This window comes from Branchiostoma belcheri, unplaced genomic scaffold, assembly GCF_001625305.1.
Source record: "Branchiostoma belcheri isolate BF01 breed outbred unplaced genomic scaffold, Haploidv18h27 scaffold8, whole genome shotgun sequence".
NCBI lineage: Eukaryota > Metazoa > Chordata > Leptocardii > Amphioxiformes > Branchiostomatidae > Branchiostoma > Branchiostoma belcheri.
This window is the reverse complement of record NW_017804464.1, coordinates 442,664-460,163: the sequence shown is the minus strand read 5'-3', so window position 1 is coordinate 460,163 and position 17,500 is coordinate 442,664. Positions and strand designations below refer to the sequence as shown.

Below are 17,500 nucleotides of genomic sequence, written 5' to 3'. Positions count from 1 at the left end.
TGAGTGAGTGAGTGAGTGTCAAACAATTCATTTGGCGAAGGTATGAAATCGTGGAACTCTATTTTGTTATAAGTTATGATTTGACGCCCTCATGCCATAAATGATAGTAGTTGGTGTATGGGAAGAAGATGTATATCGAACTTGAAACATGCTCCTTCAATCTATGTCAATGATATTTGTATGCACATATGTTGTCCAAAACATTGCCTTTAGTAAACGTTGCCTTGCAAGTGGATTCGCAATAGCCATCACTCTTAGTCCTGCAGATAAAAGAAAGCTTTTACAGGTTTGGCACTAAATTTGAACGATTTCCTTGCACTGGAAGACGAATGATTCCACTTTTACTGCAAGCAGTGGGTTTAATTTGTATTCATATTTGATAGTGCTAGCTGGTTTGGGTGAGTTGAGAAAAACTGTCGTAAATTCTACCCCACGTCCGTTTTGCGGTTAGCGTTGCATCATGGGAAGTGTGAAGTTGGCGTGATCTTGGAGGCTTGGGTCGCCAGATTTTGCCACCGCAAGAACAAAATGTCTCACCACATTTGGACCTAATTTCTTCGGGCATGCTTTATAGTACGTCTCCTTGTGATGTGATGCTGTTGTTTCCTGTCTGCATAGATTCACAGAAGGTTAGAGTTATTCAGGATTTCAGAATCGGCCTGTAACGTTTACGTATCAAAATTTATTTAGCAGCCATCTTGAATCCAAAAATGTACTGTGGTTTCAGTTGTTGTCGCCACGTTTTTCTGGGGTTTGTTTAGCGGCGTTAAGGACTTGTGGTTTCTTATATTCAGGGGCATAACGTTATACACAATATTTCATGCCGAAATATGGCAACCCGTGATGTTTACTTGTCGAAACATTTCCGTTTTTCTCCCCTCTTTATGTGCACATAATTCGTTCCGGTGTATTTGGATGTATTTCGGTAAATATAGTCGACCCATTGTTAAATCGTGTCGTGTTATCAGCTATTTCAGGGACCCAGCGAGTTAGGAAGATAACAAAGACAACAATACAACTACTTGAAGAGTTTTTGGTTATGGCGGAGAGAAATTTGCTGCATAATTACGTGCTTTCATAGAAATAAGAAATTTAGGGTTTATGGAAAAGCAGGACCAGACCGCCAACCCTCGCAAATAACTCCACCAGTACAGGCTCCCAAAAGAGGCAAGAATAGACATCAGAACAATGATACAGTAAAGTTTATAACTCACTGTCCTACAAAAATGCGAAAGACTGACCACAATCATGCAGCGATGTGCCAGGAACACCTGGTAAAAGGCACTTCTTACAAGGAAGAAGTTCTACATCAGTTGAAATTAGCTTATAAAAATACAAAATACTTCTTTTACAGTGAAGTTGTAGTGTGCAAGCCAACCTGTACAAGCACAGGCACTATGGCTGAAGGGGACCGCTACTGTGAGTCACTTCTTTCCACTTGGTTTTGCTCTAATTACAATATTTAATGCATATAACATGATATTAGTTGTTAAACACTATAATTGCTAACTTAAGATTGACACCATCAGAAACTGACACCAATTTCTGATATATTTTTTTAAGTATAACCCATGGCAAATACTAGTAGTAAGTCTCATCCTCATCCTGTACTATAGTAGTAACTACAAACATGCACAATTATTGTATCGTAGAACTAAAATCTGATTCCTCATAGATGCTATATATATATATATATATACATGTATATATAATCCAGTTTTGTTGCATTGGTTCTATTTGGATGCCTTTTTTTTAATTGAGGACATTATTAATGGCTTTGTCTGTACATGTGTGGAAAACTGTTTAGGGTGTGACTTATGTGGCACGTATGAAGATGACATTGTGTGTCCAAACCTGGGACCTGTCCAGACCATGCAGGACTCGGAGGTCCAGTCTCGAGCTCGGGCCTCCCTGCCAAAAGGACTGGTCATTCAGAACACCACAGGTCAGTTGGGTGTCACCTACACACATGGACTTGTCACTCCTCAGCATAATTCTACAAGAGGTTTTAGGGAATTGGGTAACATGCAGTTTAGGTGTGGCTCTTTTCAGAGTCAAAGACAGAAAGTCCCGCTAAATACATCCTATCTGATCATGAAAAGACAGTCCTTTTTAACATAAGTTAAGTATGCAATATCACCTGAGTCTCAAGTGAGAAAATACATTGTAGGTGTAAAGTGTCCCTCCAAAGGGCTGTAAAAAAACTGGGGCCTATCAAGGATTTGAACCCCGACTATAAGTCAGCAACTCTAATTACAAGACTACCTTGCAAACAATGGAACATTTAATTGTTACAAGTTATGATAAGTTAGTCCCTATGTCATAAAAATGACTCACGAATTTTCCCTCTACCTATAGATGGTCAGGAGGGTGTGTTTGCAGGAGTACCTTTGAGTGCAAGAATGAAGTTTGGACCACTGGAGGCCCAGAGACTACAGACTGCACCACAAGGAAAGGAGTCTTTTCCACTGAAGGTTAAATTCTATTTTTTTTTATACTAAATTTCATACATTCAAATACAACAACATTTTTCTCAGACATCAGAAATACCTCCACAGCTCCAATTTTACCTGCTCTAACCTGCATATACCCAGTATATAGACCAGTGCAGGTAGACATCAGAAATACATGTAACTGTACATCTCCAATTTTACCTGCACTAACCTGTATATACCCAGTACATGGACCAGCGCAGGTTAGGTGCAGGTAGACATCAGAAATACCTGCACATCTCCAATTTTACCTGCACTAGCCTGTATATACCCTGTACATGGACCAGCGCAGGTTAGGTGCAGGCATCCTCCCATGGCAGGGGCAGCGGCTCCGAATTCCTTCTCCACCCCTTACCCCTGCCGTATAACATGGCATCTTCTACTCTGCGACCCGATTCCAGGGACACGCTCTCAGCCAATCACGTATCACAGAGAAAATCTTCAACGCACTTTACATTAATATTTATGAGATGCGCTAGCTATCGGAACCAATCATGACGGCTATTCAGTGACAAATAAAAACAAACATGGCGTCGTCTCGGGAAGAGAACTTTTGCGATGCAGGCCGCTGCGGGCGTCGGCGGGGCGCTAGCGTGTGCTGGAGGCTGCGCGCGGATCCCGCCGAGCACGGGGAAGGTGTTAACTCGGTGACTTTGCCCCGCACGGCCTCCCCAACGCGTTAACGGGCTCGTCACCGGGCGGCGGCGGAGTCGCCGGCGGGGAGGGTGACGTCCCTTCGCCGCCCAAGTCAGAAATGGGGTCATGCCTAATAAGGCAAGCTCATGAATATTAATATTCCTGGGGTCGTAGAGTAGAAGATGCCATGTTATACGGCAGGGGTAAGGGGTGGAGAAGGAATTCGGAGCCGCTGCCCCTGCCATGGGAGGATGGGTGCAGGTAGACATCAGAAATACCTGCACATATCCAATTTTACCTGCACTAACCAGCATATACCAAGTATGTACATGGACCAATGCAGGTAGATATCAGAAATACATGCAAAGCTCCAATTTTACATGGACTAATGTGCATATGCAGGTGGGATACTGAGTTCTGCAACTACAGAGTGATGAAACACAAGTCTTTCCCTCAGGTTTTCAGCCCAGATGGGAGTTGCCTGTACCTGGATACCACAAACGAGGAAGTCTGCAATTGGATGAAGTTTGTCCGACCAGCCACTCGGGACACAGAGCAGAACTTGCTAGCCTATCAACAAGGAACAAACATTTTCTTTCTGACACAGAAGGTATGAGGTGCTATTCACTATAATTTAGGTGTCTTCTGAATTTGTTCACCTCTATGGGTAGTTCAAATACCACCCCCTCCCTCTCCCAAGGTCTGCCTGTACATGTACTATATGATTAGTTATTGGGGTCCAGATGATGCATTTCTTTGTATCTGCCTGTTCTGTATTCAGATATTACCATATATTTAGTATATCACCAAGTGGAATTTGCTGCCACCAAGTACAATAGTAATGGTCACTCCTCAGCTGCCTAAATGTCATGCAGGGCTTACATAACCTGGCCAACTTGATGATAATATTGTCAGAAGTGAAAATTGATCTTTCTTTCTCTCTTTTTCATCTTTAGGACATCCCTGTAGGGGGAGAGTTGCGGGTGTGGTATGCTCCCAGTTATGCTAAGAAGATGGGACAGCACCTGCAGACACCTGGGGAAGAGCACCTGCTGACAGCTGGAGGACAGCATCTGCCGACACCTGGGGGACAGCACCTGCCAACAGCTGGAGGACAGCACCTGCAGACACCAGGGGGACAGCACCTGATGACACCTGGGGGACAGCAGCTGCAGACATCTGCAGGACAGCTGTCACAGGGTGAGTTATCATAGACAGACTGTGTTGATTTGGGGCATGTACATGTGTAGGTACATGCTAAGTTTAATAGACTTATTTTGTTCTCCCAGGTGAACAGTATAGCAGAAACCTGTTAACTATCATTGTACTAAATAAATTCAAAGGCTACAATGTATGTTATTCCCTGCTTTATAGGTGCCCCCTCCTTGGCGGTGACCCATGGTAAGGGCAGTGTACCAGCACCAGTGCAAACCAGGACTAACAAACACAGCACAACATCTACAGGTCATCAGACAGATGAACAAGAAGGAATCACAAATGGCATGAACATGTCCTCAATACAATCAGAGTCACAGGTAGATGATTTCCAACAATCAAAGACAGTAACTCGTTGGAACGTACAGGAAAACATCATACAAAAGGGCAAAACAAGACCCACAAGACAAACCAAGGATAGTAAAGGGGAAAGGTAGAGGCCAACAAAGGTTAGCAAAACCTGCAAGAAGAAAATCGTGCCTGACAGTAAAAGAGTCACCAAAGCAAAAGACATCAGTGCCAAGCCAAGGAGAGAGAAGACCCCGATCCTCTGTGCAGGATGTACTAACGTGTTCGAGGATGAAGACGTCCTAAAAGAACATATTGAGAAAGAGCACCCTGATAAGGAAGAGCAGGGAAGGAAGAGACCCAGGAGGTCTACTGTCAAGAGCCATTTCTGCCAAATCTGTCAGGACAGCTTTGCCAAGAACAGTGAGCTGCTATTTCACGGCAGCACCTGCCATGCAGGACAGCTGAAACGCACAGAACCTAACTCTACAAGATCTCACACTTGGCAGGAGAGTGACGATGAAAGCGGCGAATGGAACGACAACGAGGAAAGCATGAGCGATGAAGAACCTGCAGTCGCAACAAAGAGAAGGAAACAGAATGGGGGGGCCAAAAAGAGGAAGAAGAGGGCAAAAAAAGATATAGAGTACAATCTTGAACACGCAGAGCAAATGTGGTGCGTGTACTGTGACGCGACATTCAGCTCTCCATGTAATGGCAAGCAACACAGTAGAGTTGCCCATGGCTTGATGTCAGGGGTAGAAAGAAAGTTCAAAGCAAAAGACACTTCAGCCTGCCAACATTGCAGTGCTCCCTTCTGCTCTCCGATAAAGCTGAAAGCACACATTTTATCCCTGCACGGCCCAAACAAGAAGCCTTACAAGTGTGATACCTGTCAGACAGAGTTTTCACTGGTGCGAAATCTGCAGGATCACCTAAAGCAGGCTGGAAGTACATGTAAGCTACATTGTCAGGATTGTGATGAAACCTTTACCAATCTGGCTACAGCCAGGGTACACGAGCAGCTACTCCATCCACCGACCAGTCAACAGACAGTGAACTCTCCTAATGGCAAGAAGGCTCCAAGGCAGGAAGATTTGGATGCTGCTCTGCGATGGTGCAAGTACTGTGATCTAGCCTATCAGTCAAGCGTGGCATTAAAGGCACATATGACAAAGTATCATGGAGCCTATAGTTTGGATAGTGAAGCATTCACGGGAGTTTTAGAACACTGTCGTCTCTGTAACGCACCATTCACCTTCCGTAGAACACTTCGGTCCCACCTACAGGAAGTGCACAAGGTCTTCCCAGACTTTGCACTACAGAAGAGCTCCACCATTTCCCCAGTCCACGAATGTGAGAGGTGTTGCCAGAAGTTCCCGGGGCCGGCACAGTTGCAACTTCACCTGGAAGAAAGAATGGGAGAATGCACAGTGAGCTGCCAACAATGCGGGAAGTCTTTCTGCAGTCTCCCCAGTCTCCGCTTACATGAAGCCCACAAACACTCCATGGTGAAATGTAACCTTTGCCGGAAGAGTTTTGTCAATGTGCAATCTCTGGGCAGGCATATAAAGAAGGTCCATCAAAATGGTCAGGAGACAAAGTCAGATTCTCCAGAATGGTGCCAGTACTGTGATATCAGTTTTGCAGAGAAGAAAAGCTTCAATAGGCATATGAAAGTGTACCACGGGGCCGGTCACCCCAACAGGATCAATGCTGGGAATGATCTTAAGCTTTGCAGTCAGTGTGATGCCCCCTTCACCAGTACGAAATCCATGCTAAAGCATGTACAAGACATCCATGGGGTGTACACAGACACTGGTACATCAATTCCTCCAAATGCTTCTAAAACGCACAAGTGTCCGACCTGTTCGAAGGTCCTTCCGGGTCCACAGCAACTTCAGGCTCATCTTACAGAGAGAAATGGGCAGTGTAAGATGACGTGTGAGGTGTGCGGGCAAACGTTCGACAGCCTTTCCATGTTCCGGTCGCACGAGAACAACATGCACCATTCGGTGAAGAAGTGTAAGTTGTGTGAGGCCACATTCAAGAACACGAGTGGGCTTGGGAGACACATGAGGAATACTCACAGCTCTGAGAGCAATGCCATGATGACCTCCAGCCAGAGATGGTGTCCCTACTGCGATCAAACATTCGTCTACTCTAACAACTTCTCCACGCATATGAGGGAATTTCATTATCCCTCTGGGTATTCATTATCATCCAACGAGCCGGCAGGTGTCACAGATGACCTGCCACACTGTGAGGTCTGCGATGCTCCATTCTCTACACGTAGGCTCCTGAAACGACACGTACTCAAAGCACACGAGCTGCCTGCATTTACCAAAGGGCAGACACAGGCGACGCATCAGTGTGAGACATGCTGTCAGACGTTTCGCGGCCCCCAACACCTGGACAACCACTTGCGTAGCGGCCAAGGCAAGTGCCGAGCGACCTGTCCATGGTGTCATGAAGCCTTTTATCGTCTTGCCAGTGTACGGGTACACGAGGTGAGATGCAGTAAGAGAATCCAGGAGGAACCAGAAGGACAACAAAGCAGTGCATCACATAAAGACACTCCTGCCTTCAAAGACACTGAGTCCATTGTCCTTGCCACATTGGAGCAGCAATGGTGTAGTCACTGTGACTTGATACTGTCTGCAGAGAGCGCTTTGTCTAAGCACATGACAGAATTTCATGGGGAAGGATCTGCACCGGAAGCAGGCTTGGTTTACTGTAAGACATGTAACTCTCCATTCACAGACGAAGCCAAACTTCTCTCACATTCTCAGAAGCTACACAATGTTAGCCCATACGTGCACATCCATTGCTGACTTGACCAGCCACACACCTTCATCCATACAATGTGGGTCCTGTCAGAAGTGTTTCAGCTCTGTACAGGGATTAGAGGAGCATCTAATGGCCAGGAATCATGCATGCCTTGTAGACTGCAAAACTTGTGGGCTGCAATTTAGCAGCATATGGAGGCTTCGTTGGCACGAATACAGAACACACGCAAAACACTGAAGAGGAACCAAAACCAGAGAGGGGTGAATTTGTTTGTGATGTATGTAGCTCTTTCTTTGACACATCTGAAAGCCTAGCAGACCATCTGAGTGGCCATGCTGGTCAGGATGTGTACCAGTGCACAGTGTGTAGCAAACCACAGCCTGACAATGCAATCCTCAAACATGTGTTAGCTCATGAAGACAAAGGCAGCCAGGACTTCAGCTGCCCGGGATGCACCCAGACATTCGATCAGAAGGATGCTCTACTGCAACATCTGCAAACCCACAAACTCTCCAAATATGCCTGTCCTCTGTGCAAGTCTACAGTCAACAATGTAGAACTGACCCGTCATCTTGAAGAGGAATGTTCTGCCAAAGAACAGAAGCACAGATGCCCACTGTGCGCTGTCGTATGTCAATCAGTCACTCACTTGTGTACCCATATAAAGCAATGTGAAATGTCTACAGACAAGACGTTCTTCAGCTGCGATCTTTGCAAGGTCCGATTCACAAGTAAGGCTGCCTTGAGAAGGCATCAAGCTCTGCAGCATTCTGGTCCAGGACAGTGTTTGGGCTGCCCACAATGTGAGTATAGCACACAGGACAGCAAGTATCAGCTATGGAAACATTTTACAGAGCATGACCTACTCACTAAGTTGTGTGAGGCACCCAAGGATGATGTTGAATCAACTAGTGTCACCTGTACGCTATGTGGATCTAGGATGCCAGAAAAGGGGCTCAGCTACCATCTAAAGAAACATAAAACAGTTGAATACATGTTCAAGTGCAGGTTCTGTCCAGGAGAGTTTTTCACAGCTCGGCAGTTGCATCAGCACACGGACAAACACATCTACAAAGATGGGGTGATAACATGTCCCATTTGTGTTTGTCCAATTATTAGTCCAGTAGGGCCAGAGAGAGTGTGTAGTTCAAGAATCTTGTGCAAACACATGAAAAAGGTTCACCAGCAATATCTTTACCAATGTCCTGTGTGTCAGAAAGAGATGACCTACCGCAAGAGCTACGAAAATCATCTTTCGCTTCACAAGGGTGATATCGTGCTAGAAGCAAGGGTTGAGATTCAGACCAGGGAATGCGACATTTGCGGAAAGTGCTTTTCCGGACAGACTCAGATGCAACGGCACAGAGAAGAAGTCCACATGAATGTTAGGAAATTTAAGTGTGACATTTGCAACAAGGATTTTAAGAGAAAGGCCGAGCTAGTCGTTCATATGTCCGTCCACACGGGTGACTACCCACATCTATGTATGTACTGTGGCAAGTCCTATAAACTCAAAAATTCCCTGAACCAGCATATCTCCATCCACTTGAATATCAAAAAGCATGCTTGCAACCTGTGTGGGAAAGCTTTTAATCAGAAGGTCAATCTGAAGAAGCATCTTGAAAGCCACAACGACAGTAAACAGTTTCAGTGTGAAGCCTGTGGGAAGACTTTCCAGCACAGTGACAGCCTGCGCACGCACATGCGACTCAAGCACCTGGATCACGGGAAGTCCTGTAGGTTCTGTGGGAAGAAGTTCCTTCGCACGTCGGTTCTAAAGCTCCACGAGAACGCCGTCCACAACGGCATCAAGACCAAGATGTGCCAGGTTTGCGGACAGGTCCTGACTTACGAACACACGCTGCGGAGACACGTGCGTCGGGTGCATCCAGACCTTTATGACAAGTACTACCCAGCTAGCGTGGCCGGACAAGGTAACTCGGGTGACAAAACAGTTGTTGGAAATCTTGGCCGCAATGCTGGCCGGAAAACGTCTGCAAGACAAGGAAAGAAAAGAGGACGAAAAGATCATTTCCAAATTTCAACACAAGAACACACCCTAAGTCAGCACCTCACAGTGTCTGCAGAGGGTAGCTCAATGGCCCAGAATTGTGAGGAAGAAGAAGAAATACTTTGTGCCATTGATGGGGTGGTTACAGACAATGGAGACATGAACAAAGACGCTCACACTACCGTCATCATCATCAATGATCAGAACTCGACGGAGCAGAACATTGTTAGCTCAGTACAGTTGGCAGAGGGGCAAGCCTCCACAAGTGCTGTAACAAGCTTAGGCCAGTGGATGCCCAGACAGTTTCAGGGAAGTACTGAAGCATCTTCCTGTGAAATTATAATGCCTTCTGCAGATGCAGTTAGATATGTGCCTTAAAGGGGCATTATGTAACATTTTTTTTTGCACCAAAAGTTGTTTCAGTATTAAAAGAAAAGTGTTTTACTGAAAAATCTTTGTGGGACTGCAATGTATTTTTCAACATATTTGTGGATTTATGTTACATTTCTTACATTTATGGTTGACAGTAGCAAAACAGCCCACAAAAGGCACACTCAATTTGTGGTGCCACCACAAATTACCAGAATATCAACACTAGCATGGCTGACAGCTGTGTTTCCAGCTTTTTAAGACACTTCCTAAGGCATCATATTTTAGTATATTTCTTCCTGATTGGTTCAGCTTACAAAATGTAACTTTTTGTATCCTTCCATTGTTACATTATGCATCTTGACATATCAGAGTTTTCCTTATATACACTGTAGACAATATATGTACATTAGGATGAGCTTCAAATATATTTTGTAGTGCAGTACACAAAAATATGTTTATTTGGATTGATGAGAACTTTGTACAATTGTGTACAGTGTACACATACCATTTCTTGTTGAAAACAATTTCATGTTCATCAGAATCAACACACGATGGTTGTCACCTTACTGTATCTAAATGTATACATAAGCTTTCAGATGTTCGAAGGTCATTCCAGTATTTCTGAACTTGATTGGATGAAATAATTCAACTATACTACAATAAATGATGCCTGATTGCAGACTAAGTGACAGTAAGGTTATTCTGTTGTGTAATGTTTAGATAGTTAAGTGTATCTTAATGTGTGTGTCTGTGTGTGAGAGAGAGAGAGAATTCTGAAACTGTGGAATATTCTAAAACTGAAACATTGATGATAAGTGACAAAAAAAAATCAATATTTAATCACTCTTACAGGTTCTTCTGGTGAAGAAAGGCGTCAAATTAAAAAGTCTATTGATAAAACAGTCCATTTTCCCTGTATTTTGGTTGTCAGAAATAGTTTCAAGGTCAAGAACGAGAGCCGAAAGAACCCGAAGTAAAACCCCCATAAGAGCCCATCGCGTTCCCAGGTCGTGAAATGGCCAAATCTGTTCCTAAATTATATTTTTGTGAAAAGTGTTCGAAACTGGTATCATACCGGAGGTTGTTTTATGTACCATATTGGCGTTTTTTAGCAACATTGACTTTAATCTTGATCTCTAATCTTAATCTTTGATGTATGACACGTATTTATGTTACCTGATGCCAGCAAAACTCGTGCAAGATTGCTGTTTATTAGTTTGATTCAGATACAGCGCTCATAAGTCATATATAAACATGTAAAAGCACCGTGAATGAAAACAGTATTGTGGTAAAACGCCTTAACAAAAGAGCTTTATGTAATAGCTGGTAGTTTTAAAGCAGGTGTTAAAACCTTCGTGCACAAATCTGCAAGTGCAATCTTCCACTTTAATGCAGCTGCACTTGATATTGGGACGGTGGCATTTTTTTTATGTGTGTAAACAAGTTAGAGCTGCAGTAGTTCATATACGCTGGCTAGACTATGTGAAGGTAAACATTATACATTTGCTTTGCAAATATTCCCTTTTTAGTTACATGATAAAATCTCCACGTATCTCATTAGGCCACAGCAAGAAAATTTTATGGATGACATCCTCAGCAGTCTCCAAATCTAATGCGATAGGGCAAAAACAAACAAGGTGGGCTAAAAAACAATAGCCTGATTAAATCACTTCACGGTTGCAGGCCGCCCAACATCCAGCCGCCCATGAAGGGGCCACTAAAGCCGTGGATGGCAGAGTTTGCTTTACACAGACTAAAAAAAAAAACAAGATTCCTACATTTTCAAATTTATTTCAATTCTTTATTTCCATACCAACATTACAGACATACAAGGCGGAATTATATTGTTGCCTGGATGGCATTGGTATTGGCATTTCACATTATAAACCTTGTTAAGCAAGAAATTATACCCGATATTGTGGTAGCCTGGCCTGGCAAGCACCCTGGTTTTTCCGTAAACCCTGTTACTTTTTCTTAATCCTCAGAAAATGTATGTGACTGGATGAAATAAAGATCTTGTTGATATACATGGTTCAATGTACTATATACTGTATATATGTACTAAAATACATCAATCCCTCGCTTTTCCATGGGTGTACTGTTGTGTCAAACAAAGCGTGTAGTACAGTTTGCACAACTGCAATACTTAATACATGGAACTGATGGTGAGTTCAGCACCAAGGAGAGATCCACACTCGCAATGCCCATTAACAAATGGAGGGGGGCTTCCACAAGTTTGGGAATATAAACACTTTTTGTGGCAGAAGGTATCCTGATCATTGGGTTTGGCACAGAAAACAAGTCCAAAATTGGGCGACGAGAATAATTACTTTTGATTGGTGGCGGAATGGTGACGGTTAATTATCAAGAGCAATTATGATTAATCTCGTTTGCACTCCTATGCAATTATCACACATGGTATGGTCCGTTCGACCAGCTGCAGGCAGCAAGCTAGTGTGACGACGCTTTTGTGCCGCGTGGTGTGTGTGAATTGTCTCCAACTTTTGGGGTAAATTTTCGTGTTTTTGCCCCCAAATCATCCGTCTAAAGTGTACAGTATATCGTCTGGACGTTTCCATGTCCTATATGTGCCGTTCTTTGGATGTTTGAGGGAGAAAATCCGTATTTTCCTGGCGCTGGCGGGCGGACTCGGTTTGCAGACGGGGAAAATGAAAATGGCGACTGTACCATGGCGGCGTGGCGTGGTGCTGCAAAGACTTGTTCTTGCGAGGTAAGACAGCAATTTAGCTCCTTGGATGTACATGGTTGTCCTTCCAACCAACCTCTAGCAACAGACCACGTTATAATTCGTTATGTTAACCGTTATATTCCGTAGAAATTTGCGTTTTGTGCAACGATATGTCGCACCATCTTTTTCCTACCTCCATGGTCGCACACATTTTGTACTTGAGTATTTTTCAATAGGTTGTTTTCATGACTCGTAGTTTGGGGGAACACTGATATATTTCTTCCGTGTTGAGTGGCATTGAAAAAAGCTAGGAGCTAATTTGTTCGCTAAAACTGTTAAAAACACGTTTTTTTGTTGGAAATTTCCACAGTTTGGCTCAGTGAACAGCTTTTGGAACGTACCACACGTCTGCATAATTAAACCCACTCAACGTTCCCGCCAAAAAAGTCGCGTAAACAAGACTATCCAAGGCTAAAATTAACTTCTGAGCACCCAAAATTAAATCCGTGCACAAGTGAAAATACATGTAGTTTAATTTCGGTTTTGTTGCTGGTTTTTCATTGCTTTTGAATCGGGTTGTCATCATCAGGTTGGGGTTGTCACATTGGTATTTTACTGGATTTTATACTTCATTGCAAAATCATATCTGTTATTGATATATAATTGCATGAAGCAGTCACTGTGGTTGCACTGATTTGATTTTGAGGATGAACTGTGCAATCTTATTTTATCATTATTTTATAATTTATCATTTATAAATTATAGTATGTGTTATTTATTGAGTTTGTCTTTCTATTATTTAATTGTACTCAACTATGACAGCCATTTTTGTGGGTTATGTATTTGTTATGTGACAGTGTAGTTTTTACAAGTACACAATTCAATAAACAAATCACTATAGAGTCCTTTTCCTTATGTAAGGAAGAATAGGACGTATTCACATGTCATCACCCTTGCTCCGCCATGTTGAGGTACATGTGTATTTGTCTTACAAGAAGACTATGGATTCCGAATCAGTCTGTTTTTTTGTGGGAGAATGTGGATTTAGCGGCATAACTCTTGAAGGTGTGGTTCCATGTTCATAATTTTTGACAGGCAGGTTGTACGCGTTGTGGAGACCAAGGCCATGTGGGCTTTGTGGGGGGGGGGTCACTACATCAATGCAGTGGCCCTATTTGTGTTTGTCGCTTGTTAACAGGATAACTGGAGTAAATGTAAAATATAATGGATGTTCATGATTTTTGGTAGGCAGGTTACAGTTGTAAAGACCAAGGCTAAGTTAAAAAACAGGACTTGTGTGTGTGTGTGGGGGGGGTCCCTACGTGACGGCAGCAGACCTTTTATGTTTAGAGGTAATGATCTTCCCCCACCAACCTCTGCTTCAAGACAGCTGACAGCTGGCCATGGGGAACCCCATAATGGGATGGGATGGGATCAAATAACATTACATTGAGGGATTGTTCTATAACTTCAGTGGGAGGAGAAAAGGTTGAACATGTGTCAGGTTATTTCCTATGGCCACACCTAGTAATTGTTATGGATGACGTCCACTGCCAAGATGCCTCGATTTGGAATATACTGACTATAGAAATACAAATGTTAGGACACAAATTGAATAAAAGAACACAGTTTAACAAGAAACAAGTCTTCTATTCGTCATAAAAATAAATCAACAAAACAGCAGTAGTCGCCCTGTTCTGATTCCTTTAATCGCATCTTCTCTTATTATATTTTGTGACACTGTCGTGACACTTTCATCATAACACAGTAAGCAGAATTTCTTGGAACAGTTTTTTTTTCAGTAACACTAACAGTCCAAAAAATAACTTACAATGTAGGGGGGGGCTAACAAAGCTGCAGAGGTGCCAGAGTACACAGTGCAATTTTACGGAATACAGTGCAAGTTACTAGTACTAGTATACAGTGCAATTTTACGGAATACAGTGCAATTTTACTAATGACGTTGAATGACGTAACCTGGGCCCGGCTTTCCAGGGACGCCGCTGACCTGAAGCCTGGTCTGAGTGGAAGGAAGAACCACACTTTTATGGAGAGCTGTGTGAAAGAAGATGGGGAGGTGTGAGTATGGTTTCTTTATGAGACAACACTCCACATGCCTTCAGGTGCACACACTTACACTCACATTTCTCTCTTTTGCCCAGTTCACTCTACTGAGGGTCGGCATGCCTTTTGTCCGTGTGGTCCGGACCTGAAGTCTGGTCTGAGCGGATTAGGATTAGGAAGAACCACACTTTTATGGACAGAGCTGTGTGAAAGAAGATGGGGAGGTGTCTACATTTCATGGCGGCAGCAGCAGAAGCCAGGTGATTATTGGTGTTCCTATACCGCCTCCATGCACCAAACATGATCATTGTAAACCTGCAATTCTCTTAGTGTCACTGATGAAAGGTAGTAGTCTGACCGTTTCAGGTAGCACCAAAATCATATTGAGTCGCTTAAGAGTTAAGTACTGTTTTTTTGGTGTGTCTTTTATTAGTACATGTATGTTGTGTGGAAGGATGATATGTGGGTGAGATTACTAGTACATTTACAGGTAAGGTATGATTTTAGTTGTAGTAGCTTGTAGTGGGAGACAGCGGTGAAAGACCCGTGAAGATACCAGTAAATGATAAATTTTCTGTGGAGAAGGATCTATAAAGTCTGAAATGAAAAGAGTGATAGATGAAACTTCAAAGAATTCCAGTTATGCTACAGATTTACAAAGCTATATGATGTAAAAAAGACATTAATGGTTTGAGAAGGTTGTAGTATGGAGGCTTGTGTATTTGCAGAAAGTATTTTCAAATTGCAGAACAAAATTTTGACTCTTCTGCAATGTTGCAGAGCACTGAAAAAAAGTATTTCGACCACTGATTTGAGTCGAATATCACACCGGGACTGGTAGAAACTAATAAATCATCTTTTGCAGGCAGGATTTTGCATTAAAAGGCCCCATAAGTGAAGTTGATTTATATGTCCTTTAAATGCTTCACACCTTTATTCACACCATCCCTCTTCACTCAACAGACTTTATTTCACCACATTGGAAATACCAAATTGCTCAAAAATTGTTGCTTTGGTTGTCCTGCAAAAAAATTCTAATAGCCGGCCGCACAAATTCCTCTTTGTATCGTATGAAAGCTAAATTGTCGCTTTCAAGACCTTTACACTTAAATTCTCTTTTCGAAAAATTTAGTATCTTGCCAGGCTGCATTAATTCCACACTAATTCCTTTTGAAGTCCATTTCCCCCCCCAAAAAAATGGAAATAATGGGTCTAGTTTTGTTCTGGTTCTTCTGAGCTTTGATTCGAAGGCCAAAAGCTGTTATCTATGCACTGACTTTTGTTTCTCTGTCTTAAAGATGACGTGGATGATCCGGAGACCGGACTGTAGCAGGATGAAGGACCAGACTTTAGTCAGCAGATCTCAACCTGTGTAAAAGAAGATGGGGAGGTGTGAGTATGTTTTCTTTATTAACACGAGACAACACTCCATATGCACACACTTGCACTCGCATTTCTCTTTTTTCATGAGGAGCTAATCGTCAATTGTAGCCAAATTATCCCTTTTGACTTTTGTACTTAAATTGTCCCCCAAAAAACTTCTCAGCTGGCTGCATCAATTCAAATTTCCATGTTGTTAACCTCTTCTTATTGTATGAATGCCAAATTTCCGCTTTTGAACTTTGTTCACACTTCAATTCTCCCGCAAAAAAACTGCCAAATTGCCCCCAAAGTTGTTGTTTGAGACCTTTCTTCACACTTTAATTCTCCCGCAAAAAAAAGCTGCCAAATTGCCACCAAACTTGTCACTTTACACCTTTCTGCACACTTCAATTCTCCCGCAAAAAAACTGCCAAATTGCCGCCAAAGTTGTCGTTCGAGACCTTTCTTTACACTTTAATTGTCCCGCAAAAAAAACTGCCAAATTGCCACCAAACTTGTCGCTTTACACCTTTCTTCACACTTAAATTCTCCCGCAAAAAAAACTGCCAAATTGCCCCTAAAGTTGTCATTTGAGACCTTTCTACACACTTAAATTCTCGCGCAAAAACTGCCAAATTGCCCCCAAAATTGTCGCTTTAGACTTTTTCTCAGTCACTTAAATTCTCCCGCAAAAAAACTTCTTAGAAGGCCACATCGATTCCACACCCATTTCTTCTTAAGTCCATTTTCCCGCCAAAAAAAAGTAATGGGCACTCTCACCTGGTTAATTAATTGGATTAAGTTTTCCCGCCAAAAAACTTAGTATATGGAGCACTCTAACCTTGAACTTGTGCCCCCCTCCCCACTCTTCCTGCCCACCTCCCACACTTCTTCCACAACTCAGAGTATGTTAGTTACACTGTTCTCTGGACTTCTTCGCACATGTAGTCACCACACTCTGCTACACAAACACTTGGTTTATTGAGTGCAGTTTTTCCACCACTTAGACTTTAGAATAATCTCTCGCTCTCCTGGTCGGTCAATGCACTAAGTGTACTCCCCGTGGGATGTCTTTCCGGAGACATTGATGCTTCGACACATCAGTATACCAGTGCAATTGACTGACCAGGAGAGCCGGAGATTATTCTAAAGTCTAAGTGGTGGAAAAACTGCACTCAATAAACCAAGTGTTTGTGTAGCAGAGTGTGGTGACTACATGTGCGAAGAAGTCCAGAGAACAGTGTAACTAACATACTCTGAGTTGTGGAAGAAGTGTGGGAGGTGGGCAGGAAGAGTGGGAGGGGGCACAAGTTCAAGGTTAGAGTGCTCCATATACTAAAAAAACTGCACTCAATAAACCAAGTGTTTGTGTAGCAGAGTGTGGTGACTACATGTGCGAAGAAGTCCAGAGAACAGTGTAACTAACATACTCTGAGTTGTGGAAGAAGTGTGGGAGGTGGGCAGGAAGAGTGGGGAGGGGGGCACAAGTTCAAGGTTAGAGTGCTCCATATACTAAGTTTTTTGGCGGGAAAACTTAATCCAATTAATTAACCAGGTGAGGGTGCCAATTACTTTTTTTGG

The 17,500-nt window shown here is 43.0% G+C and overlaps 3 protein-coding genes across 4 annotated transcripts; all 3 read left to right on the top strand.

Moving 5' to 3' along the window:
• Positions 1-499: 499 nt before the first annotated feature.
• LOC109486319 (PR domain zinc finger protein 4-like) lies at positions 500-4,797 on the top strand. Of its 2 annotated transcripts, XM_019790137.1 has the most exons (8): positions 500-629; positions 1,355-1,419; positions 1,808-1,945; positions 2,359-2,474; positions 3,586-3,738; positions 4,085-4,328; positions 4,503-4,563; positions 4,600-4,797. In XM_019790137.1, the coding sequence occupies exons 2-8, from the start codon at positions 1,398-1,400 to the stop codon at positions 4,778-4,780; spliced, it is 915 nt and encodes a 304-aa protein (XP_019645696.1). In that variant the 5' UTR covers positions 500-629; positions 1,355-1,397; the 3' UTR covers positions 4,781-4,797. The 2 variants fall into 2 exon arrangements, with proteins under 2 accessions (XP_019645696.1, XP_019645695.1); XM_019790136.1 differs by having other exon boundaries at positions 4,503-4,797.
• On the top strand, positions 4,784-7,656 carry LOC109486267 (PR domain zinc finger protein 5-like). Its single transcript, XM_019790033.1, has one exon. The coding sequence runs from the start codon at positions 5,186-5,188 to the stop codon at positions 7,463-7,465; it is 2,280 nt and encodes a 759-aa protein (XP_019645592.1). The 5' UTR covers positions 4,784-5,185; the 3' UTR covers positions 7,466-7,656.
• Positions 7,657-7,660: 4 nt separating this feature from the next.
• LOC109486287 (zinc finger protein 16-like) lies at positions 7,661-10,483 on the top strand. Its single transcript, XM_019790078.1, has one exon. It carries the CDS (start codon positions 8,098-8,100, stop codon positions 9,808-9,810), a length of 1,713 nt encoding a protein of 570 aa, XP_019645637.1. The 5' UTR covers positions 7,661-8,097; the 3' UTR covers positions 9,811-10,483.
• Positions 10,484-17,500: the final 7,017 nt, after the last annotated feature.